At 38.0% G+C, this 25655-nt stretch overlaps 1 protein-coding gene and 1 pseudogene across 2 annotated transcripts; both read left to right on the forward strand.

Annotated features, from left to right (window-relative positions):
- The first annotated feature begins 1710 nt into the window (after nucleotides 1-1710).
- GCG (glucagon) lies at nucleotides 1711-12604 on the forward strand. Of its 2 annotated transcripts, XM_008258669.4 has the most exons (6): nucleotides 1711-1841; nucleotides 5300-5400; nucleotides 7247-7408; nucleotides 9055-9192; nucleotides 11322-11465; nucleotides 12131-12604. In XM_008258669.4, exons 2-6 carry the CDS (start codon nucleotides 5309-5311, stop codon nucleotides 12135-12137), a joined length of 543 nt encoding a protein of 180 aa, XP_008256891.1. In that variant the 5' UTR covers nucleotides 1711-1841; nucleotides 5300-5308; the 3' UTR covers nucleotides 12138-12604. The 2 variants fall into 2 exon arrangements, with proteins under 2 accessions (XP_008256891.1, XP_002712262.1); XM_002712216.5 differs by lacking the exon at nucleotides 12131-12604 and having other exon boundaries at nucleotides 11322-11469.
- Nucleotides 12605-13864: 1260 nt separating this feature from the next.
- On the forward strand, nucleotides 13865-19912 carry LOC103348836 (tubulin polyglutamylase TTLL5 pseudogene; annotated as a pseudogene).
- Nucleotides 19913-25655: the final 5743 nt, after the last annotated feature.

Genomic DNA, 25655 nt, shown 5'->3' on the forward strand with positions numbered 1-25655 from the left:
CCCAGCAAACAGGTAAGTGAGGTGATTGCTTCCTACAGATGAACTTCACAAACTTTAATATCTATATGAATTGCCTGGGGATCTCATTAACATGCAGACTATGATTCAATACTTCTGGGCTGCATTTCTAGAAAAGTCCCAGATGCTGGTCCTTGGACCACACTTTAGACAGCAAGTCTTTCATATCATCAATAGACAAAAAAGACCCTCAGTAAGGTCTCCCAAATTGACACCAAACTGATCTCCATGGCCTTTAAGTAGCCATATATCTAACAGTTGGTCTGATCCGCAAATCGAACCCTTAAGTGAATTTGGAATGTTTCTCCAGTTGCCTCTGTCATTTACTTTCACAAAAGTCACCAGGGATACCATGCAAAGGAATCTGGTTAGAAAATGTTGCGATGCTTTTACTTTTAGCTTGGAAGGGACCATTAACCATGCCCTTTAGCCTACAAATAAGGAGGCAAGGACACAGAGAAAGTATGTGACTCGACCAGGGTCACACAGTTTGCTGATAGTGGCAAGACTAAAATTTAATTATGCTGACATTAGTTCTCATGCTAGCTGTCCAGATTAGTTCACATTTTTCTATTTCTCCAAAGTGACGAAAATTGTATCCTATAAATCCTCTAGACCTGGGCCGGCGCCGTGGCTCACTAGGCTAATCCTCCGCCCTGCGGCGCCGGCACACTGGGTTCTAGTCCCAGTCGGGGCACCGGATTCTGTCCCGGTTGCCCCTCTTCCAGGCCAGCTCTCTGCTGTGGCCAGGGATTGCAGTGGAGGATGGCCCAAGTGCTTGGGCCTTGCACCCCATGGGAGACCAGGAGAAGCACCTGGCTCCTGCTATCCGATCAGCGCGGTGTGCCGGTGATGGTGGCCATTGGAGGGTGAACCAACAGCAAAGGGAGACCTTTCTCTCTGTCTCTCTCTCTCACTGTCCACTCTGCCTGTCAAAAAAAAAAAAAAAATCCTCTAGACCTGTATGGAAGGTCACAAAACTCAGGAAATATGACAGTATGCATCTCATCTTGACAATTTTCTCCACATCTCATTCTTTTGTAATTTAGTGCCTCATTCTCTTTATCAGGCAGGTCAGAATTCAAATACCCATAGGACTATTAACATTGCCTATCTTGGATGTTTAATACTCTTCTTGCTATATTCTTTCTAAGTTTGATTTATTACAATGGGCCACATTACATTTTAACTGACGTTCTTTAAAATTCCCCACAAAAACAATACAAATTAATTCCATACAATGGAGAGGATAGGATTTTTAATAAGTATGTGTAGAATTAATGATTTGCTATTTTAATAAATGGATGAATTAATAAATTATTAAACTCAATAAATCCATCATATCTAAGTATTAAAACTGAAAGACTCTCAAATGAGGCCATGCTAAAAATGGGGCTAGCTACAGACTACATAATATCAAGTTCTTTTTTCCTCAACATCAAAATTTACGTCAGATAATAAGTGAATTTCATGCCTGAATGAATTTCCAAACTGTCCTTTCCATTCCCAACAAAAACAAAAGGAAAAGGCACAAGAGTCAATAAAAAGTTTCCGGGTCTCTGATGTCCCACCCAATACGGGCAGAGAATGCAGATGAGCAAACTGAGTGGGCGAGTGAAATCATTTGTAACAAAGACCCATTATTTACAGTTGAGAAATTTATATTGTCAGCATAATATCTGTGGGCTAGGAGAGCTGGAGAGTATATAAAGCAGTGTGGTCTGCTGCAGAAGTGCAGAGTCCAGGGCACAGAGCACATCCAGTGTCCACAGAGGGCTTGCTCTCTCTCCACCTGCTCTGTTCCACACGCCAGTACTCAGAAGGTAAGACTGACATTGGATGATCGCAAAACTGTGAATCCTGTTTTGGAGACAGTTTAGTATGTTAAGGGAGCAAATACTATGAATTAAAGTGTTCTTTCATTGTGTACTTTATTATTAATAATAGATAGAACAGAATTGAGATGAAAAAGTATCAAATGTGTTTACATCTACTTGAACATACTGAAGCTGCAAATTGAGTCGGAGAAACAATTCAGCGCAATGATACAAAATAGAAAACAAAGATTGAAATGAAGGCACTTGTTATAAGGTTTAATTGTTATGAAAACTGAATTTGAAAATAAGTTGTAACATTTTGACAAATAAATATTTTTCCTTAGATTTGATAAATGTGTATAGTACTTTGAACAGAAGGCGCCTTCTAAATTCAGCAGAAATGCGTCCATTAGAAAGGCTGTAACAGAAATTGCTCTTTACCAATTAAAATATCTGGTTTTCCAAGAGTGGATTCAATATCTGTCTTTCAAAAATTCGAATTTCTGAGAGGTCTATCAAAAAAATCAAAGTCCATGAAATAAGCTCTTAATAAATAAGACATAGCGTATTTGGTGTGGAAAAAAGTACCATCTAGTTTTTGGGATTTCTTTGGATGGATCTGAGTAAAGCCATGTATTAATAATCATTTGATATATAGTGAGGACCAGTAATAATAAATAAAACCTAAAATCACTATAAACTGGAAAAAATTTTAGTACTTTTTTTAGAAAAAAAATTAGATGTTCTAAAGTATCTATGAGGATACTGCACAAAGTTCATGGAAAATGGAATTTACAGATAAATTTGTTTTGGTGCAAGAATAGTTTTGACATTTGTGAATACTTTGATAATACACATTTTCCACAAATGTTTTGAAGTACCCACATATTTAAGCTCTTAAAGAGCAAATTTGCAAAGATCCTCAATGGAGTAAGTGATTAAATGGTGTATTTTTCCATACATACTGAGGACCTGTTATGAAAAGAGTTGGCCAGTTTTAAAAGGAATTATGTGTTCTACAATGCCAATATACATAGGGATGTAATATAAATTTCTTTCCTAGGTCTGGGGTTAATCTTTATAAAAGATGCTCCTCGCAGAGATTACTACTGTTACTCTAGTTGCCTTTGAAAAATTTGAATAGAAATGGGGGGGAGTACACAATTTCAGACTCTCTCCTTAGGCTACAAAAGAAGAGTAAAAGTAACTGGAAAGTATTTTCTTATTGAATGATATTTTGATACTAAAATAACATAAATATTTTGCTTTCTTAGCAATAGAATTCAAGCAATGGGTTAACTCTATTTTTTTCACAATTCTATAGACTCAAAAACAAATACATGAGATGTTTAAGCCAGTTCATTCTTTCCATAGAACTCATTTGATTGGTTTTAAAGGACTTCAAGCATTCCCTTATTTATGGTTATTTATTAATGATCTATACATTCCCTTATTTATTTATGATTGTTTCATATTCCATCAGCACCCACAATGGTAGAGTAAAATCTGCTCTAAATATGCCTCTGTAGGGCATGATTGAAGATATTGCAAAATCTTTAGAGATTTTGAATGGAAGGAATTATTTAGGACTAAACTGACAGCTTTTAGTCTTTTACGAGAAACTTTCCAACAGTGGTACAATCCTAAAAAGAAGCGTTTGCTTTAATTTGCAAATAGTTCTGGAAACACAGATATTATAATTGAGATTTAGAATCAGAAAAACTTCCTAATACCCTGGTAAAGTTTCCCAAATTTCCCAGCTGGTAAAACAAGCATAGCAAAACACCAAATTGGTCATTTAATGTTAATGAAGGAAGAAGGGTGAATATATAATTCTTACTGTTTTTCTTTGTCTAATTGGCCACTTAATCTGCAGAGATTTAACATTTATTTTTTTTAAATGTTTTAAGATTTTATTTATTTATTTGAGAGAAGGAGTTACAGACAGGGAGAGAGGGAGAAACAGAGAGAAGGGTCTTCCATCTGCTGGTTCACTCCCAAAGTGGTCACAGTGGCCAATGGAAGCTGGGCCAATCCGAAGCCAGGAGCCAAGAGCTTCCACGGAGTGCAGAGGCCCAAGCACTTGGCCTATCTTCAACTATTTTCTCAGACCATAGCAGAGAGCTGGATCCAAAGAGGAGCAGCTGCAACAGGAACTGGCACCCATTTGCACTGGCTCCACAAAGGAGGCTTAGCCTACTACACCACAAAGCCGGCCCCCAAGATTTAATATTTCAAAGAATAAAGTTACTGCAGCAGGTATTACAGTCTCTGTTTTAGTGCCAGAGATGGATGGTAAATATGGCTAGGATGTTAAAGAAAAGATTGATAGTTTAAAATGATAATATTTGTAAAATGCTTATTCCAAACCAAATGTCTTTTGCTAAAAATACTCATTCAAATTATTTATGGATAAGCACAAACTTAAATTGAAATACCCACTTCTCAAAAGAAACATGGTTAGATTTCAAAGTAGCAGAGAAGTCCATACAAATCCAGGGCTTGAGGTATCCATTCAGAAAATAAAGGAGCTTGCTCTGTGGGGACATTCTACCTCATGCTCATGGTGGTTTCTGCCCCCCATTCATGCTGTATCATCACATATTGGCATCCTATGGCTTATGGGACATCTGGCTGTGGTAAGAGGGTAAGCAATCAGGTGTATCTTATGAGAAGCCCATGGTCTCACCAGCAGAGGATGACATGCCCTGGACTAAGGCCAACTCCAGAACAACGTGGGCAGTTCCAACACTTCAGAAGCAAGCACTCATTTTTTTATGATAGTCATCTCTTAGTTTCTTAGCTGTGATTGTTCAAGTTGCCAGAAACATTAGTTCTTGTTGCAAATTGCTTGTCTTTAAAATGATTTTTTCCCTTTAATTTAGAACAGGTCAAAGCACCCTAAAATACCTCAAATCTGTTGGCCGCTTTATAATTACAAAGTCTAGACCAAGTTACACTATTTAAAATATAAATGAATAATACATCTGAACCGACAGCTGGTATGCCAAGTTGTAGCCTGAGGCTGCTTTAAGATGGTTGAAATGCAGTATAATGTAAATGCTTGGAAGTGAAGGACTATTAATTGAGAGCCAGACTGATAGTGAAAGGGGTGGCATTATGGATAAGGTGCTGTTCAGGCTAACCATATGTAGCGTATCATTCCACAGTGGATATTTTAAATGTTTATCATGAACATTTTTAATTTCAGTTCTGGAAACAAGCCTTCTAATCATTAACAGAAGTGTCCTACATTAATCAAAAAGCTTAATAGTGGAATACATATTTTCAATCCTTTTTTGCCTCCAAAGACTCTGGTGAAATAAAGCAGGAATCATAATAAAATCAATAAGACTAGTTTTGTATTTCTGTTTGTAATAGGTGCATAGTTAAAGTCAGCCTCAGTAAGCCTGGCTTTTTCAGCATGGTAGCCTGACCTCCAAATCCATTCTGTGTTCTGACAGGCAGCAAAAATGAAGAGCATTTACTTTGTGGCCGGATTGTTTGTAATGCTGGTACAAGGCAGCTGGCAACGCTCTCTTCAAGACACAGAGGAGAAATCCAGGTATTGCATCCTTAGACTTGCACCAAGCGGGAGAGCTATAGTTGGCATAAACCCCATGAAAACTATGTTTAAGGATGGGACTTAAGAATTTGGAGTAAATATTCTTCCACAATTTTCAATTTCACAAATTCAAAGTGTCCTTGTGATAAAGGTACACTTTCCTCAAGTGTACATCAGAGTAGGTGTTATTTCAGAACCAAAGATGTGGAAAATGTTGAACAACTACAGTACGTGAAAATTAGAGTTCTAAAGATGACTTGATCCATTCATTCATTATTCACACATGCATAGATTTTAATTATTCACAACAATTATTTTCTCTTACTTTTTTTTACAAATAATGTTATTTCTAATTATGAAAATTATACATGATCATTGGTGTCAAACTTGAAAAACATGTAACAATTTTAAATATTCAAAACTTCACTATCCAAAGAACACTATCCCATATTTTAAAAATGAGGTATTATTTTCCTATATTTTCTGTAACTGTATATAAATATATCTCAATTCATTATATGGCTTTTCGTCAGGTTTTTTCTCCTTACAGAATATTGTTAGTTTTTTCTTATATCATTAAAATATTTATTAAATGTATTATACCTTTTTTTAAAGATTTTTATTTATTTATTTGACAGGTAGAGTCACATACAGTGAGAGAGAGAGGTCTTCCTTCCGTTGTTTCACTCCCTAAACAGGCACAAGGGCCGGGGCTACACCTAGCCGAAGCCGGGAACCAGGTGCTTCTTCCTGGTCTCCCATGTGGGTGCAGGGGCCCAAGCACTTGGGCCTTGCTCTGCTGCCTTCCCAGGCCACAGCAGAGAGCTGGACTGGAAGAGGAGCAACTGGGACTAGAACTTGGTGCCACAGGCGGAGGATTAACCTAGTGCACCACAGCGCTGGCCCCTAAATGTATTATACCTAACAGTTGTTTACTGCTTCATCTCACAAATGTACAATATTTATTTAACTGTTCCCCTTCTATTGGACAATAAGAAGGTTCAAAGTTTCCCACAAAGAATACTGCAAATAATATTTATATATACATTTTCTCTACAATTCTTACTATCTCCTGAGGGTAGATTTCTAGTAGTAGAACTACTGTGTCTAGGGTTTCCATGAGCTTAATCCTTTTTGATAAGCATGTCAACCTGCTTTGCTGAAAATTAATACATAGGCACACTCCAACCAACAGTGCATACTCACTCCTCAGAATATCCTCTCCAATATTTAATCTTTCTAGTTTGACAGGTAAAAGCAGCATCTCATTTCTGTGTATTAAACACAGGGAATATTTTCCCACCCATTTACCACATGAACCAACTGTTGATTACTAGTACATGGATTATCCATCATACAGCTTTGAACTTCTGATAATCTTTCTTTCACCATTGGCTACCATGTAACTAGGAAGTTGAATTCTGCTTTTATGTTAGTATTCATATATGAATGTGTATTTGCAAAATAGATGTTCTGCCCAGGCAAATCATCTGTTATCCTTCACCCTTAAAATATTCAAGTCACTGCTCTCCTCTGTCATTATAAGTATAATCATGAGCAGATTTATTAGTTGGTAAAAAGATTTTTTCAGTTCCATTCCAGACAGAAAAAGAAGTCATTTGACAAATCTCTTGCCAGAATTCAGAGAATAAGATTAAGGTCACTATATTAAACAATGAAATTCTCATGACAAACTGAGGCCTCTCTGATCTACATGCTCTGTCATCTCAAATGCTCTAACCCTGCCTTCCTCCTTCTGTGGCCCCACATTTTGTAGTGAGCATGCACCCCAGTGCGTGCACTCCTGAGGAGCCAGGCATGTTGTGTCACTCACTCTCCTTCTCAGATCCTTCCCAGCTTCCCAGACAGACCTGCTTGGTGACGCCGACCAGATGACCGAAGACAAGCGCCATTCACAGGGCACATTCACCAGTGACTACAGCAAGTACCTGGACTCCAGACGTGCCCAGGATTTTGTGCAGTGGTTGATGAACACCAAGAGGAACAGGCAAGAGTCTAAACCTGATCCAAAAATTGCACACCAAAGCATTCAATATGTCCAAAAATTCTCCTGATTTATTGTTACCTTGATCATCAGATAGCTCTTTCAGTTTTGATGGTTTTCAAGGTCAACTAACATTTTAGCTGGCCTCAAAATGCCTCTCCCATGGAAACTCCTTACCCAAGCTCCAGTGTGACATAAACCTTAAATAATTTTCCCAACTATGGCTTCAGTAATGTTTGCTCTCACTCATCTTTCCTTAAAATTTAAAACTGACTTTTGTGGACCTGTGAGGTTAGTAATATAATTTCAGACTAAAGAATAGAGCAAATTCAACAATCCCTCATGGGGTTCAAACCCAGGACTGTGCTCACATTAAAATTATCCCCTAGCCAAGTTGATCACGGTAAGGAATGAAAACAGATGCATTCCTTTTCTTGTAGAATAAAATCCAAGATATGTATGCATTTAAAATTAAGTCCTAGCTGCACAGCATCAAGAGAGAAGGCAGCAAAGAAGAACACACGCCTATCGTAAGGCATACATTTTAATGTTGGATTTTCTGTGCGAGTGTTGGGCTTTTGCTGCATTTAAGCTATTGGAGGAAATTATCCACACGGGTTTCACAGCGATGGTGGAATTTCACAATTTCTTTGGAGAGTGGCCCACAAGGAGAAAGGAGTTATACATACAAAGTAGTTGGAGGAATCTAAGCCTCAGGATGGAGGACTTTGATTTGCCTAGATGTAGGGGAGTCTGGAGAGAGGGGAGAATGAGAGCAGGGGTGAAAGCTGGAGCAAGCAGGAGGAATAGAACAGTTGTTAACCAAAGTTAACTGTTTAGGGGAGGGGTGCCACTGGAGAAAAGAAGGCTGTCATGGTAGGAGCAGACATTCAGGGAGGTCCTTGTCAAGACCTATAGGTGGCATCAGTGAAATGTGAGACATCACAAATTGACAAAAAATGAAAACTGTTCTCATTTTCTAGAATGGGAGTGCCACAACTTGGTAAGTTCATGAGAGCATTCCACGCTCTCAGGCAGTTTCTGCTGTGTGTTTAAGATGAGACCTTCCAGGGATAATGTAGGCAGCTGGTGGCCCATCTCCTCTGAGCTATCTGCACACGCTTGAGGCTGCTGGGGGCTCCTCTTCTTAGCGTTCCTCCTTTGCTAGCATATCACACATTTTCTTTAATCCATTATCATGTGGTCTTTTTGAGAACATTTCAAGATGGTCCGTTGCTTTCCCTTGAATCGCTTATCTAACTCTGACCCTATACTAACTGTATCAAACAGCTGCCTCGTCTGTGAGCCACATAAGACAGTGGATAGCCCATATCTATTGAGACTAAAGTAAAAAATAGTGCAATTTTAACAGCCAGTGGCACAAATAAGCAGGAGAGGTAGAAGGGTAGAAGTGCATATTCTGGGAAAGGGGGGGGGGGAGATTTATCCCCTTCTTAACTGCTGTCAGCCCTCTTCTATCAACCTATAACCTTGATAATTAATATAGTTTCAATACAAATTCCCAGCCATCCTCCTCTCCCAAACTCTCCAAACTCCTTCTCATAGAATCCTGAGCCCCTAGTTGCCATAGCTGAGAACCATATTGCCACAGAGACATAGCTTCAATTTAACTTTCACATTTCTTTCAGGAATAACATTGCCAAACGCCACGATGAATTTGAGAGACATGCTGAAGGGACCTTTACCAGTGATGTAAGCTCTTATCTGGAAGGCCAAGCTGCCAAGGAATTCATTGCTTGGCTGGTGAAAGGCCGAGGAAGGCGAGAGTAAGTCTGTACAGTCTTAGTTGACATTTCTCTCCTTAATGCAGAAAATTTAAGACTGCAGTTATCACTATCTGAATCTGGACTGCAGAAGTAACTTGTACAGTCTCATTCAGGAAGGAAATAACTCGATTGGTGAAAAACAGCACACAAAGTTCAGTCCATTTTATCTTTGGTAGCAGGTATCAATAATAGAGTCTAACAGGTTATATTTTTATCTCCCATTATAGTAGTGTTATAATTAGTTGTTAATTTGTTGTCTAAGCCAGGATACCTTTGAGAGTATATAGGATGCTTTTGATAACTACATTTAGACAACAAATTTAAACTACGACCATCCCAGGAAAGCTGAAAATAAAGAACTAATAGTACCAGAAACTTTAAATATTTCTATATTTAGATAAAACTTTAAATATATAAAATTTGACTTTAATTACATATGTGATCAACATATATTTATCTAAGAAATAATCAGGGCCGGCGCCGCGGCTCACTAGGCTAATCCTCCGCCTTGCGGCGCCGGCACACTGGGTTCTAGTCCCGGTTGGGGCGCCAGATTCTGTCCCGGTTGCCCCTCTTCCAGGCCAGCTCTCTGCTGTGGCCAGGGAGTGCAGTGGAGGATGGCCCAGGTGCTTGGGCCCTGCACCCCATGGGAGACCAGGAAAAGCACCTGGCTCCTGGCTCCTGCCATCGGATCAGCGCGGTGAGCCGGCCGCAGCACGCCGGCCGCAGCGGCCATTGGAGGGTGAACCAACGGCAAAGGAAGACCTTTCTCTCTGTCTCTCTCTCTCACTGTCCACTCTGCCTGTCAAAAAAAAAAAAATAAATAAATAAATAAAATAAAATAAAATAAAAGAAAAGAAATAATCAGATAAAATGTGATAGAGACAGAACGGGACCACACATGATGGGTTAATCGAATGATAATCATAGTGTGTGTGTGTATGTGTGTGTTTAACCATCCATACAATTAACCATATATTCAGTATTTATCATATATTCAGTATATATGAATATATATAAATATATTTACCATATATTCAGTATTCATCATATCTATTAAAGAATCAAAGTTGAAAGTGAGACTAAGACACCTCGTTACTTGTTTGGATCTTAACACAAGCAAGCAAATCCCTGAGCCATGTCATTTTCTTGTGACCAGTTTGATTGACATTTGAAATATGAGAGACAGGAAATTTATGTGACACTCTGATTTTTAAAATCAAATTTAAAACAAGCATATTGAAACTTAAAGATGTCTCAAGGGGAAAAGAAACACATTTTGGTTGATTTTTACAATATTTACAATCAAACATATTATTACTTTAAATTTATTTTTATTTCTTTATTTGAGAGAGACAGGCAGACAGAAAGAGCACCCATCTATTGGTTTACTCCCCAGATGCTCGCATAGCCAGAACTGGGCCAGGCTGAAGTTGGGAGCCAGCAACCCATTCCATGTCTGCTATGTGATTTTGCAGGAATCCAAGTAGTTAAATCATCCCCTGATGCCTCCCCAAGGATGCATTAGCAAGAATCTGGAATCTGGAGCAGAGCCAGGACTCAAACCCAAGCACTCTGATATGGAATGTGGGCATCTCATCTGATGTCTTAACTGCTGCTCTAAACACCCTTCTCCACAATCAAATTTCTAAAACCAGTGGTAAAATAGTCACTTACACTTGAGAATATTTTATAGTGTTTAAAGAAGATACCCAAAATTATGCTACAGTAAACCATTAATAAAGAAAATCTAGTATAGACTAAGCTTTAATTCCTTAATACTGCCTTTTGCAAGATGTTCCAAAAATCACTGGTCTGAAAAAGTATAATTATTAAATTATAAGCAAAATAATCATCTCTCCAATAGCTTCCATATCGCCAATATATTAAAATCTTTGAAGCAACCTGGAACATTGAAAGTACAGGCTTGGTTTCTCAGCTCAGCTCTGCATTCTACCTTTCAATAGTTGCCATTTCACATGGAATTTTTTGAAGTGCTCATAGTAGACCCTCTGTAAATAAAAGTCTTTACTGTTTTCTAACCTTGTATATGTTACCATTGGTAGGCAATCCATATGAGTGTGCATGAATCATCTAATCAATGCGAATTTCAACCCACATTTTCTTAGTTTCCCAGAAGAAGTGACCATTGTTGAAGAGCTACGCCGTAGACATGCTGATGGCTCCTTCTCAGATGAGATGAACACAGTTCTCGATAGTCTGGCCACGAGGGACTTTATAAACTGGTTGCTCCAGACCAAAATCTCTGACAGGTGACTGTTTTCTAGTTCATTCTGAAAACCATCAAAACTTTCATAAATATTAGTTGTCATACTGCTACAAGTCATCCCTCATGTGAAGGGGAGAGTCTTTACTCTCTTGTTATATAATAAAATTTTGTGTGTTCAAATCATTTCAGAGTTACATAATTATAGCTGTTTTTAAAATTGCAGTTTTATCCAATTATTTGCCCATTCCAAAAATATTTCCTGAGTATCTATGAGAGATAAGATTCCAGGAGCACAGATATGAATGAAACATGGAGAAACATTGCCATCAACATTACTGGCACATTAAAATTGCCATATATGCTGAAATTTTAGCACAAAGGTTAAATGTTAGTATACATGGTATTATATCCTTAATAACTACAGTAGTAAAAATTGAATGTCAAAAAGTAACCACCTATTATTGATAGATTTTGACTGCTTTTAAAATCATTCATGAATCTTCATATTTTTTGGTAGGAAGATTCAAGGTAAGTCATACTTAAATGAAAATATTTTAAGAGTCCAAAAGACTGAGATATTTATAGATGAAGGGGTTAATAAAGACTTTTTATTAAAATAAATTACTGAAATATTTCCCATATAACTTATTGATATCATCTAGTTGCTGTAACCATGCTGAATCCTTGTCTTTTCTTTCTCATCCCTAGGAAGTAAGTCTGTGACTAGTCAAGATCATCTGTACAACACCTGCCAGCTACTTGGAATGTTTGAAATTTTAAGTTTTATAAATTTAGGAGGTGTATTCTGAAGCCATATTGCATTGCATGCCAATAAATACATTTCATTTAGCACTGTGTAGCCAAAAGATAGGAAATGGAATAAACCATTCTCAGAATATTACTATGACATCAGCTTTTAAATCTGAAACTGCTTTATTCTCCTTTATTTTGTTTTGCATACTCCAACATGTTAACAGTTAGTGATTAAATTATTTTTCTATGACATAATTTGTAGATATAAATTATTCCAATCATAATGTGTCTGCTTTCTAATAGTAGAGAGGAAGAACTGATAGCCACAGTGGAAAAACTGGAAAGAGAACCTCCTTCTTGAAACCTTTGAAATAAAAATGCTCAGCTTTCAATATATCAAAGATAAAATAAAGTTCTCAAGCTTCTTTACCATCATTTGTTTTCTTTCTATATGAGCCCTTTTTCATGCCCCAACTCCTTCCAAACATACCTTCATCCTAAGCTGGTAACCTACAGGTCTAATCTGGTGCACAGACACGATTTCACACTTGAATACCCACACAGTGTTTTAACATTTTTTGTAAAAAATGAAAGTAGGGGCCAGTACCGTGGCTCACTTGGCTGATCCTCTGCCTGCGGCGCCAATACCCCAGGTTCTAGTCCCGGTCCAGGCACCGGATTCTGTCCCGGTTGCTCCTCTTCCAGGCCAGCTCTCTGCGGTGGCCCGGGAAGGTAGTGGAGGATGGTCCAGGTGCTTGGGCCCTGCACCCACATGGGAGATCAGGAGGAAGCACCTGGCTCCTGGCTTTGGATCGGTGCAGCATGCCGGTCATAGAGGCCATTTGGGGGGTGAACCAACTGAAGGAAGACTTTCTCCCTGTCTCTCTCTCTCACTGTCTATAACTCTACCTGTCAAAAAAAAAAAAAAAAAAAAGAAAGTAGGAAAATATTAATTTCTAGCTTCTCTTGAAAAAGTATATAATCAGGTAATATTATACCCAAATGGCAAACTGTTCTTGGAACTAAGTAACAGGTGCTTCTTTCTAAAGGGCCATGTACACCTCAGGAAACTCTAGTGCCATCTACATGTGCTTAATAAACACAGACACACACCCATGATCCACCCCTGTGGCTCATCCTACTTGTATGCTTCACCTTCCTGGCCTCTGCAGGCATTTAAGTTTATCCATCATGCCTTGTACCTTTGTCTTCCTATCCTGAAATGGACAGTATCTTGAGCCAGGCTGATGCTGACTGCCATGCCCAAAGTTTTTCTTGCTGTGTACAGCAGTGCCAACTCTCTTTCTATCTCTATAGTGGTCCTTAAGGGAGACTTACTCAACAGTAACATTCCAAACTTTGTCAATTACTTATATATACTTTGATAAGTAGTAGTGATTTGGAAATAATACCTTTAATAATTACTTATACCCATTCACATAATGATGAACTTATCCTAAACTAGATGTTATCTATCTAAGTATGGCTAATGTAAATTGTTGGATCCTGAACAAGTGTTTTAAGTTCCTCATTTGGAAAAAAACAAAAACAAAAACAAAAAAAAAAAAACAAAAAAACAAAAAACAATGACCTAATCACCATAGTATCATAGCAATGCTTTGCTTATAACCCAATTTGCCTTACAATGAGGTTTCAGTAATGAAAGAGTCCTGAAGCACTTACACTAAAATGGTAGTTAGGGAACTGATTAGTGCAGAAATTACCTTTGTACGTATGAAGATTATGTCTGTCAGCTTCTCCAGAACCAAAACCATCATCTTATTCCCCAAGCATCTCAGTGAGACAGCGTGCAGTCTACACAAGTATATTCTCCTGGTTGGGTTTTTGTTTACTAATTTGGATGTGTTGGTTACCAAGGTATTCAACTGGGAGGATCAAAGAAATGTGTTTTTTTGTTTTTTTTTTTGTTTTTTTTTTTTTTTTGTTTTTTGATAGGCAGAGTGGACAGTGAGAGAGAGAGACAGAGAGAAAGGTCTTCCTTTTGCCATTGGTTCACCCTCCAATGGCTGCCGCAGCCGGCGCACTGCGGCCGGTGCACCGCACTGATCCGATGGCAGGAGCCAGGTACTTCTCCTGGTCTCCCATGGGGTGCAGGGCCCAAGCACTTGGGCCATCCTCCACTGCACTCCCTGGCCACAGCAGAGAGCTGGCCTGGAAGAGGGGCAGCTGGGACAGAATCCGGCACCCCCACTGGGACTAGAACCCGGTGTGCCGGCGCCGCAAGGTGGAGGATTAGCCTAGTGAGCGGTAGCGCCAGCCAGAAATATGTTTTTCCCAGATCTGTTTGAAGGACCCCAGGGTAACTCTGATGCCCACAATTTTTTTGTGTATATAAGTTGTTGCTGTTACCATTTTCACACCAGTGGCCAAACAGGCCTATGTAGGATTACAATTTGGTTTGGAAACGATATGTCCATGTCCGTGTGTGTGTGTGTGTGTGTGTGTGTGTGTTTGTGTGTGTTCTCATGATAGAGCCAAAACACAGAAAGAGGCTGGTATTGTGGTGCAATGGGTTAAGCCACTGCTTGTGACATTGGCATCCCATATTGGAATGTCAGTTCCAGTACCAGCAGCTTCACTTCCAATCCAGCTCCCTGCTAATGCACCTGGGAAAGCAGTAAAAAATGGCACAGTTCTTGGACCTTGCCACTCACATAGGAGACCCAGATAGAGTAAACCGGCAGATGGTTTACTCTCTCTCTTTGTCTTCTCCCCCTTCCCTCTGTCATTCTGCCTCTCAAATAAATACTTACAGAAAAAAAAAAAAGCAGCATATATCTCCACACACACTCCAGTTGGGCTGCAGCCTTCAGAACCATAGGATGCTGTTATGCAAAGGACAAGAGGTAGTCAGCTAAGCAAACTGCCACTCTTCTGGGGTGAATGGAAGATGGGAACATAGAACAGTGAATATGAATCAAGTCCCGAAGTGCCAAAACAGAGATGAATCTGCCCTTAAGGTCAATTGGAAAATTAAGGAATGAGAAAGAGAAAGCAAGCCAGGGAGCTGAGAGAGGTGTTACAGAAGTGTAGAAACAAAGTTAAATGTATCAGATAAATATTATGTTTGACTATATATATAATAGAAACCCAACAACAGAGACAAAACTAAATGAGGGTTACATGTTTTACCAACAGGAAATTCAGAGGCAGGAAATGCAAGAACACACATGTATTTCTTCTGCAGCAGGTTAATGCCCTGGCCTGAAGAGCCGGCATCCCATATGGGCACCAGTTTGAAACCCAGCAGCTTCACTTCCTATCATAATGACCAAGGAGAATTATGTTATGCATATAAAGTGATTCAATATGAAAAATCCCTTCATATAATTCACCATATTTCTTAAAGATTTAATTATATATTTGAAAGGCAGAGTTACAGAGAGTGAAAGGGAGAGAAAGGTCTTATATCCGCTGGTTCACTCCCCAAATGGCCACAACTACTGGAGCTGAGCCAATCTGAAGCCAGGAGCCTGGAGCTTCTTCTGGGTCTCCCACATGGATGCGGAGGCCCCACCACTTGGGCCATCCTCTACTGCTTTCCCAGACCACAGCAGAGAGCTGGATCAGAACTGGAATAGCCGGGACTTGAACCGGAATCCACAGGCAGTGGCTTTACCTGCCAGGCCATTGCAATGGCCCCTATAATTTACCACATTAACAGGCATGAGAAAAACTATACCATTTCCATAGATGTCAAAACACACTTGATAATATTAAGTCCTCATCCATGATGCTATATTAATTGATGAATAACTTTTGATACAATATGACATAAACTTCAATCAGAAAGTTTGCATTTTACTTAAAAGGAGATGTTGGAGAAATTCCTATTAGAGTCAGAAACAAAGAAAATATGTTCCATATCTGGCTACTATTTAACATTGTTTTAGAGTTATTAAGAAATATATATGATAGAAAGTACATAACTTATATCCTACCTAGACCTAAAATTATAGAATATCAACAACAATATAAAAATATTCTTCTGCCCCTCAAAAAAAAAAAAGAAAGTACATAACTAAAAATGGTAAATATATCTATTTAAAATTATATGCTTGTGAGTATGAAAACCTCAAAAGAACCAATGGAAAAATTATGAAAAACAAGAAGATAATTTGGTATCGAAGAATATAAAATAAATATATGACAAAAACCTTCAGAAAGGATAGAAATATAAAGAAACACAAAACAAATACAGCCAATGCTCACTTTAAAGTTCTATAGGATCACCATGAACACTGATTTAATGAACTCTGAACTATTACTCCTATGGGGAATATACAATTAAATTTCTCTGGTAACATTTTTGTCAACTGAAATATCACTTGCCTTATTTACAAGTTTATTTTCCAATGCCCTTCTGAAAAATGCCATTCTCATTGGCATTGAAAACCCGGTCTACCACACAACACTTTTCCTCTGAAATTTTTAAAAACTATTTTTAAAATTCCTCTGCATCTTCTTGATCTGCAGGACTTGCTTTGTTTACCTGCAAGTTGAACATGTTTCAGGCTGTTAAGTGTCTCCTTTTGAAATATGGAAGCTAGTCAACACTAACTAAGAAAGACAACATTTTCTTGACCTTGGGTGATGTGACTGTTTAGTTCTTTAGCTCACAGCAATGCTGTCCATTGTGCTTTTTAAAAAATGTAGTGGTTATTTCATGAATCTATAAATTTAGCCATTTTTGCAATTAGGAACACTAGACAGGGCATCAGCACTACATTTGGGATTCTTTTAAGAGAGAACTCACAGACAAAAAGAAAGTAGAATAGCATGAGAAATGTGAATACGTTTTGAAAGAACACTTGTTGATAATGTGAAAACTGAAAGAGTACGGCGGAGTATCATTTTCAACCTCAGTTCAGGATGTGTGTATTGGATGACTCTAGTTTTTCACCATTCTGCATATCTGTGAATAACTAGGAAAGTGCTCTGGGCACTGAATTTTGAGATTGTAGCTTAATTTCATTAAGTAGATGGGTTAACAAGTATGGAACCTGTGAATAATGAAGATCATAGTTCAAAAGAGAACCAGAGTAAGATGACAGCATAATCCCAAATATATTATTTTCACACTAAAGGTAAATAAATGAAATATTCAAATTGAAGACTAAGGCTATCCAAGTGGATTAAAAAAAAATTCAACCAACTGTTACAAGAGACATATTTTATATATATAAAGACATAAGAAGTTAAGATAAAATGACTCCAAAATTCATAACATGCAAATACTAACACAAGAAAGAGATAAATTAATATGAGGAAGTAGATAAAGAAACTAGTATCACTAGAGATAAAGAAGGGCACCAAAAGTGATAAAGAAATAAATCCATGAGAAATGTACACTTGTTCTAAATCTTTATGCAACAGATAACATAGCTTCAAAAATAGATGAGGTTTACAAAATCAAATTCAAGAAGTAAAAAATAGATGAGGTTTACAAAATCAAATTCAAGAAGAAAAAAATAGTTCAAAAGAGAATAACCACAGTAAATGCCAGTTGGAATTCACACAGGATTTCCATGGGCCTTTCTACAAGAATATTTAGAAACATCACTACAAAACTTGACACCAGTTCTGTGAATTCCTCCTTGAAAGTACACCCATAGAGAAAAACCTAACCCATGCCCTGATGCTGAGGCAGTCCTCTTGCTTGTAAGGAAACAGTTGGCGGTTTGCTTTCTCAGGCAAGCACCAAATAACCTTCAGCATTCACTGAGGATGGTGCAACCCAAGTTGAAGATTGGCGCTTCTGGAATGCAGGGGAATCATGACTTACCACCTGGATGACTTATCACTGTGTACAAGAAGAAAATAGAACAACTGGCTGAAAAGAAACTTCAAAAGGAAGATGGGGTGCAGTAGGGAAAATTTGCAGGAGTTTACTGGACAAACAAATGAAGCTGAACTTGAGGTGTTGGCATTTTATACTCAAAGTCTTGGGGACTCACTATGAAAGTTCCAATAATGGCGGTAGATATTCTGTAGTGGGGAAGTGGTGTTCATCCTGAGATGATAGAAGAATCAAAAACAAAAGAACCTAAACAGCAACAGGCAGTGGATAAATTATCTGAATTTACTTCAGCAGAAAAAGGCTAACTGAGTCACACCAGTTCTTCCTCTACTCCGTTCTCTGGTCCTGCTGCTACTCTTCTGAACAAAATTCCCACTCTCCATTTGTCATCTGTTACTACCATCTCTCACCTCTCACCATGGCCTGGTCATCCTTCTTTATCTCAAATCCCCCTGGCTGTCCCCAGTATGCCTCACTACCTAACTAATTACTGGCAATGCTCTTCCTTCCCACCTCCTAAGATGTAGTACATATCAAGCCCCACTGGCCTGCCACACTGTTAATCAGGCAGTTATTCCACTAGCCTATTTTTCTATTTTCAAAATTTGCCTACACCTATAGTCAGAAACTGCCTGTTCCTCTTCAGCCAAGGCAGCAGCTTCATGTCATCTCAACAACACCATTCAGGAGTAGTCCACACACACAAAGGGTGAGGAGATGCTTCTTTGTATGGGAAATGGTATAGCCAAAATGTGGAAGGTGGGGCCAGTTTTGTGGTACAGTGGGTTAAGCTACCGCTTGTGGGTTAAGCTGCAGTATCCCTTAAGAGTGCTGGATTGAGTCCCAGTCACTTCACTTCCAATCCAGCTCCCTGCTGATGCACCTGGAAAAGCAGTGGAAGATGGCCCTCTGCCACCCACATGGGAGACCTGGATTACATTCTATTCTCCTGGTTCAGCCTTGCCTACCTGTATTGCAGCCATTTGGAGAGTGAACCAATAGATGGAATACATTTTGCTCTTTCTCTCTTTCTCCCTCTCTCTGTATAACCCCACCTTTCAAATAAGTAAAATGCATTCTATTTTTCTGAATAGCATGGTTGTGATTGAATTTCAGCAGCTAACTGAGGAGCAGGCAGCAAAGCAATATTCTTCATTCAGTCATGTCAAATTCCTCACCCAACAGCTAATAGACCTGAATTTGGCAAGTGACATCATAAACAGAAGCAGTGCTTCAACTCCTCCAACCCTCTGACCTGGCATCAGCCCCAGTGGTCCGACATGGTCAATACTGTCAGACTCCCATGCTGCCAGGAACCATCCAGCCCTCCTGGAAGCAGGAGCCTCCCAGCTGGTGCCTTTTCCTGAAAGGGAGAGGTAGAAAGCAGCACCCATAGCAAGGCTACAATACCAGGTAATCACCCACTCAGGTATCACCAGTTTCCAACTCCATTTTGCCCTGCAACAAGTTGAACAAGAATATTTCTGTCTCAGAAGCTTCTGGACCGAAGTGGCACCTTGTACCAGGTGATATTTGGCAGCCACATGCTACCTAACTGCAAGTTATAGACAATGAACAATGGTGCAGGCTGCAGAATTTCAAGTGCCACAGGTAATGTCCAGAAGCCAATCAATTCACCACAAGAAGTGGGGCCACCTCCAAATTTTTCCTCTTCTCTGGTCTGCAAACCCCTTTCCAATCACAAACGAGTACTCAGGAAGGTAACGTCCCAGAAGACTTCCAAAAGATACTGCATAGAAGGGCAACTGAATGCACTCCAGAGCAGCTGAAGCTCTGCAGGCTCTGTGCCCCTCGTAAGCTCCACAGCTTTCAGGAGACACAGTCAGAGTATTTCCCTTTTGTGCATGCAGCCAAGAGCCACCAGTGGAAAGAGCTCTCTCCTGAGCCCTACTTGACCTAAAAATTCTGCTCACACTGACCCACAGACACACAGAGAAAGGACCTATTTACCATCCTGTGTGTAAAACTGAGGGTGAAGCATCTGCTAGCACAAGAAGTCCATAGTAACTTTTTGCTGGCTCAGATCCCTAAAGCCTCGGGCAGAAGTGATAATGGATGCTTGCCCATCAGTCAGTCTAGACATTTACTGGGACAATGAAAACCAGATCCTCCGGGTTTTGAATGAACTTGTCAGTAGGAAGATTGAACTGATGCATTCTCCACCTTGTCAGAGCACGTGTGTCTCTCTATCTTCCCTTTTCCCTCTCCCAACCATTTCTTGCCACTGCATACAGATGATACATAAGAGGATATTTGTCTATTTGAAGAAAAAAAAAGAATTAAAGAATTAAAAGAAATTGACAGATTCACAATAACAGTTGAAGATAAAACTATATATATTCAAAAGATGATAGAAGGGACAAACACTGTGGCATAGTGGGTTCACTACTTAGAATGCACATATCCTATATCAGAGTGAGGGGGACAAATGGGCTTCTGATCCAGCTTCCTACTAATGGCATAGGAGGCAATCCATGGTGACCCAAGTACTTGGGTTCCTACCACCCACGTGGGAGACTAGACAGAGTTCCTGGCTCCTGACTTCTATCTGGCTCAGCCCTGGCTGTTATGGGTTTCTGGGGAGTGAACCAGAAAATGGAAGATCTCTCTCTCTCTCTTTCTCTCTTTCTCTTTCCCTCTCTCTCTCTCTCTCTCTCCCCTTCTCTGTCACTCTGCCTTTCTTTTAAATAAATAACTCTAAAAAGCACAGCTGAAAAAAAATCAGTAAGAGCTAATAAAGACAATCAACAAAATAAACTTAATATTTATAAAAGTGTTCACTTAAAATGAACATCGTTTCCATATGTGAATAGAATATTTACCAAGATTGAATCTATGCTGCCTCAAAAAACTTCAACACATTTCCAAGAGTGAAATCATTCAGAGTATGTTCATTGACTACTGTGAAACTCAATTAGAAATCAATAATAGAAAATATCCTAAAATTCACAATTACTTGAAGTTAATCATTTCTAAATAACTCATGAGTCAAAGAGAAAATCATAAAGGAAATTTTTAAAGGCTTTTGAATTCAATGTTGAGATGTAACTAAAGCAATTTTTAAGAGAAAAAGTAGAGTTTTGAATTCAATGTTAGGAAGGAAGGTGGAAAAATCAGTGGTCTGAAGTTTTACCTCAAAAATTGTGGGTGAAAAGGGCAGTAAATCTCAAAAGAGTGAAAGAAATGAAATAAAGACACAAATAATGAAATGGGGAGGCCAGCGCTGTGGCGTAGTGGGTAAAGCCGCCACCTGCAGGGCCGGCATCCCATATGGAAGCTGATTCAAGTCCCGGTTGCCCCATTTCCAATCCAGCTCTCTGCTGTGGCCTGGGAAAGCAGTAGAAGATGGCCCAAGTCCTTCAGCCCCTGCACCCACATGAGAGACCTGGAAGAAGCTCCTGGCTTTGGATCCGTGCAGCGCCATCCACAGCAGCCAACTGAGGAGTGAACCAGCAGATGGAAGACCTCTCTTTCTGTGCCTCTCCTTCTCTCTGTGTGTAACTCGGTGTAACTCTGACTTTCAAATACATAAATGAATCTTAAAAAAAAAAAAAAAAAGAAAGAAAAGAATGAAATGGGGAAAATTGATACTAAAAATAGATAATAAAAATTCACAAAGCTAAAAATTGGTTCTTTAAATAGATTAATTAAAGAATTCCTTGTAGGACTAGTCATTAAGAAAAGGAAAGAAGCCCTATGATAAAAGTGAGTATCTCTAAAGATCTTACATATGGCAAAAGGATAATAAGTGCGTTCTTTCAAATTATGTTCTCAATAATGTTGACAATTAGATAAATGGACAAATTTCTTTAAAAATGTAAAAAAATGCAAAAAATAAAAAGATCTTAATAGTGCTATTGTGGAAATTAGATCTGTTATTTTTTTAATCTTTACAAAAAGAACTGCAGGCCCAGATGACTTTACAGGTAAATTCTTTGAAACATTTTAGGAAGAAAAAATATTAATATTGTATAATCTCTTTAAGATGAAGGTAAAAGAAGGACTATTTCCCAGATCATTTGATGAAGCCAGAAAAACCATGTTACAAGAATCTGACAAGGATTTTACAAGAAAGGAAAATAATAGACCAATGTAACTCACAAACGTAGAAGAAAAATCCCTTACAAATATCAGCGAATCAAACTCAGCAATATATAAAAGGAATGCAACAGTATAGACAAACAAGGTATATGCTAGGAATTCTAGGGTGCTTTATCACTTGCCTAACAATTCGTATAACTTGCAACAATAACAGAAATAAAAAGGGGGAAATTCAAGTGATTGTCTCAATAAATGTAGCAAGCACATTTGTTGAAATGCAAAATTCACTTGTGATTTTTAGACTCTCAAGAGGAAATAGAAAAGGCAAAAATAGGAAGAATATTTGTAGAAAGCAAAACAAAAAACAATTGAACTAATCAAAAGGGTAATTCTCTGAAAAAAAAAAAACAACAAAATAGAAATTCACTAGCCAACCTAAGCAAGAAAAAATAATATATAAAAATATATTTTTATTAAGATAGGAGTTGGCGAACTCAAAAGGTTTCCATAGCCTTGGCAACTCATGACAAGAGCCTAGGGAGATTACTGACGCCATAAACAAGAGTGTCAGTTTGTTAAGTCAACAACAGGAGTCACCGTGTACTTACTCCTCATGTAGGATCTCTGTCCTTAGTGTGTTGTTCAATGTGAATTAATGCTATAACTAGTACTCAAACAGTATTTTACACTTTATGTTTCTGTATGGGTGCAAGCTGGTGAAATCTTTACTTAATATATACTAAATTGATCTCCTGTATATAAAGAGAATTGAAAATGAATCTTGATGTGAATGGAATGGGAGAGGGAGCGGGAGATTGGGAGGGTTGCGGGTGAGAAGAAAGTTATGGGGAGGAAAAAGCCATTGTAATCCATAAGCTGTACTTTGGAAATTTATATTTATTAAATAAAAGTTTAAAAATGTGAAAAAAATAATTTTATAATATATAATAAAATATAAACATGAATTGAGAAACAAAGACTGAAACAGATGAAATTATAACAAAATTGAGACTATTGAAAATCTCAATAAATGTATTTGAAAATCTAGAATAGATAAAATTTTTAAGAAAAATGTAATTTTTAAAAATTGACATCAGTAGAGCTGAAAAGCTTAAATAAACCAATTTACATAGATGAAATGGAGAAAAAATATCAAGGCACTGTCTCATAAAAGGTACCATGTTCAGATGGTTTCCTACAGAACTTCTACCAAATTTTCAGAGAGTGAATAATCATGATGCTATGTTAATTGTTCCAGAAGCTGGAAAAAAAAATCCTAAATCTTTTCATAAAATGAATGTAACATTGACACCTAAACTCAGTGTAGAAAAAGTAATGAAACTGTGGAGTAATTTCTCTTATGAATATTGATTTAAAAGCCTAAAACAGAACTCAAAAATACATTTAAAAAACAATAAATACCAAGGCCAAATGCAATTTGTCCTAAAATCATCAAGACTGCTTCAATATGAGGAAATCAATTGATATAATATACCAAATTAGGCAATCTAAAGAGAAAGTTATCATGAACACCACATATACTGCATTATTTCTTTGATGAAAATCAGTATTATTCCCCATTTAAAAATTCAGTAAAACAGAATTAATGCATTATGTATTTATTTCAAATCTGCAAGAGGCCACATTCAAAATAATGGTAAGAAGGGGAACAAGTGATTCACTTACATATTCCTGGTGGGGGCATAAAATGAGAAAGCCACTTAAGAAACTTGTTTTGCAATTTCTTCTAAAGCTAATATAATATATAGACTATATATACATAAAGAAAGATAGAAATAGATAAAATACCACCCATGGAATACTGTTTGAACAAATCAAGTTACATAACAAAATGAACTACATCATCATTAAATTAGGACATTCTTAGTAGTTTTCAAAATGGCCAAAATAAGTGAACACAACTCAAATGTCCATCAACAGTAGAATGGATACAAAAAACACCTTGGCATATTTAATAAGAATATTACTCAGCAATAAAACAATGCAACAATGTGGATAAATTTCACAAACAACATGTTGCAGTAAAGAAGCCAGAAATAAAATAGAACATATTGCATGATTCTATTTATATAAAATTTAAGAACAGTACAAACTAAGCAATGGTTGTAGAATGTCTTAATGGTTGCCTCTGAGTAAAGGAGTTGGGAAATTCAAGTAGAGAGGGAATAAGAGTTTTCTGGAGTAATGGAAAGTTTAAAATTAGGGTCCAGCTTACATGGATATATACATTTAGCAAATATCACTGAAATGAAGATCTGTGCATTTTACTGTATATAAACTAGGTCTTAATAATTTAAAAATGCAAAACATAGGAATAAACCAAACAACACCAAGATATTGTTTCTAATTTGAAAGCTGACAGTACCTTCTGTTGACAAAGATGTGGGTATACAGCATCTTCTAAACATAGCAGCTGAGCATGAACAACTTAATATGCTTATTTTAGGCAATCTCACAGCACCCACCAAACTACTCAGCCGCTGCACTTCTAGTGGTTTATCTTAGAGATACAACCCTCAAATCAAAAACCGCATATGCACAAAGATATTCATTCTGGATATTGATCATTCATTTTGAATAAGCAGAAACAACTTAAATGGTCCATCTGTAGGGTGCGGTCACTTTCAACTCTTACATTTTAGCCCACGTCTTTGATCTTATTTCAATTTGTCCTAGTATTTCTAAAGATTTATCTATTCATCAACATTCATTCATTCATTTGAAAGGCAGAGTGACAGAAAGATTGAGAGCCAGATAGAGAGTGAGAAATCTTCCATCCCTGGTTCGCTCCCCAAATTCCTGCAAAAGACAGGGAATGGGCCAACCTGGAGCCGAGAGGCAGGAGCTCCATTAGACTCTCCCAAGTGGGTAGCTGGGACTCAAGTACTTAGACCATCATCTATTACTTTCCTAGGCACATTAGCAGGAAACTGTACAGGAAGTGGGACAGTTGGGACTTAAACTGGCAAGCTAGCATGGGATGGGGGCATTGCCGGTGGCAGCCTAGCACAATGTACCACAACACCAGTCTCCCTTAACTTTTTTTTTCATTTGTTTTAAAACCAAATGGATGCAAACTGGAAACCATTATACTTAGTGAATTAAGTCAGACCCAAAAGGACAGATATCATATGTTTTCCCTAATCTGTGGTAATTAACAGAGTACCAAAAATGTAAAGTATTGGAGTCAAAAGGATATTTTGCACTTCGATAATTGCCTGTACTGTTGAGAAACAGTGTTTTTAATTCTTACTACTTGTTGAATGCTTTAGTTAGTGTAGGGATAATCTTATGAGTAAAAGTAAACTGAAAGTAGATCACTGTAAAAATTAAGAGAGAATAGGAGAGGAAGGGTGGGAGTGTGGGCTGGAAGGTGGGTAGGGTGGGAGTGTCCCTATGTTCCTAAATCTGTATACATGAATTACATGAAGTTTGTATCCCTTCAGTAAAATTTAAAAAAAAATAAACAAAATACAATATGCAATAATTTATGTAACAAAGGATTTTATGTCTTGAAAGGGTTCTACATGACAGGTATTGCACCATGAGGTTGGAATGACTACCACACTTTTAAAA

The sequence above is a fragment of the Oryctolagus cuniculus genome, chromosome 3 (genome assembly GCF_964237555.1).
Source record: "Oryctolagus cuniculus chromosome 3, mOryCun1.1, whole genome shotgun sequence".
NCBI lineage: Eukaryota > Metazoa > Chordata > Mammalia > Lagomorpha > Leporidae > Oryctolagus > Oryctolagus cuniculus.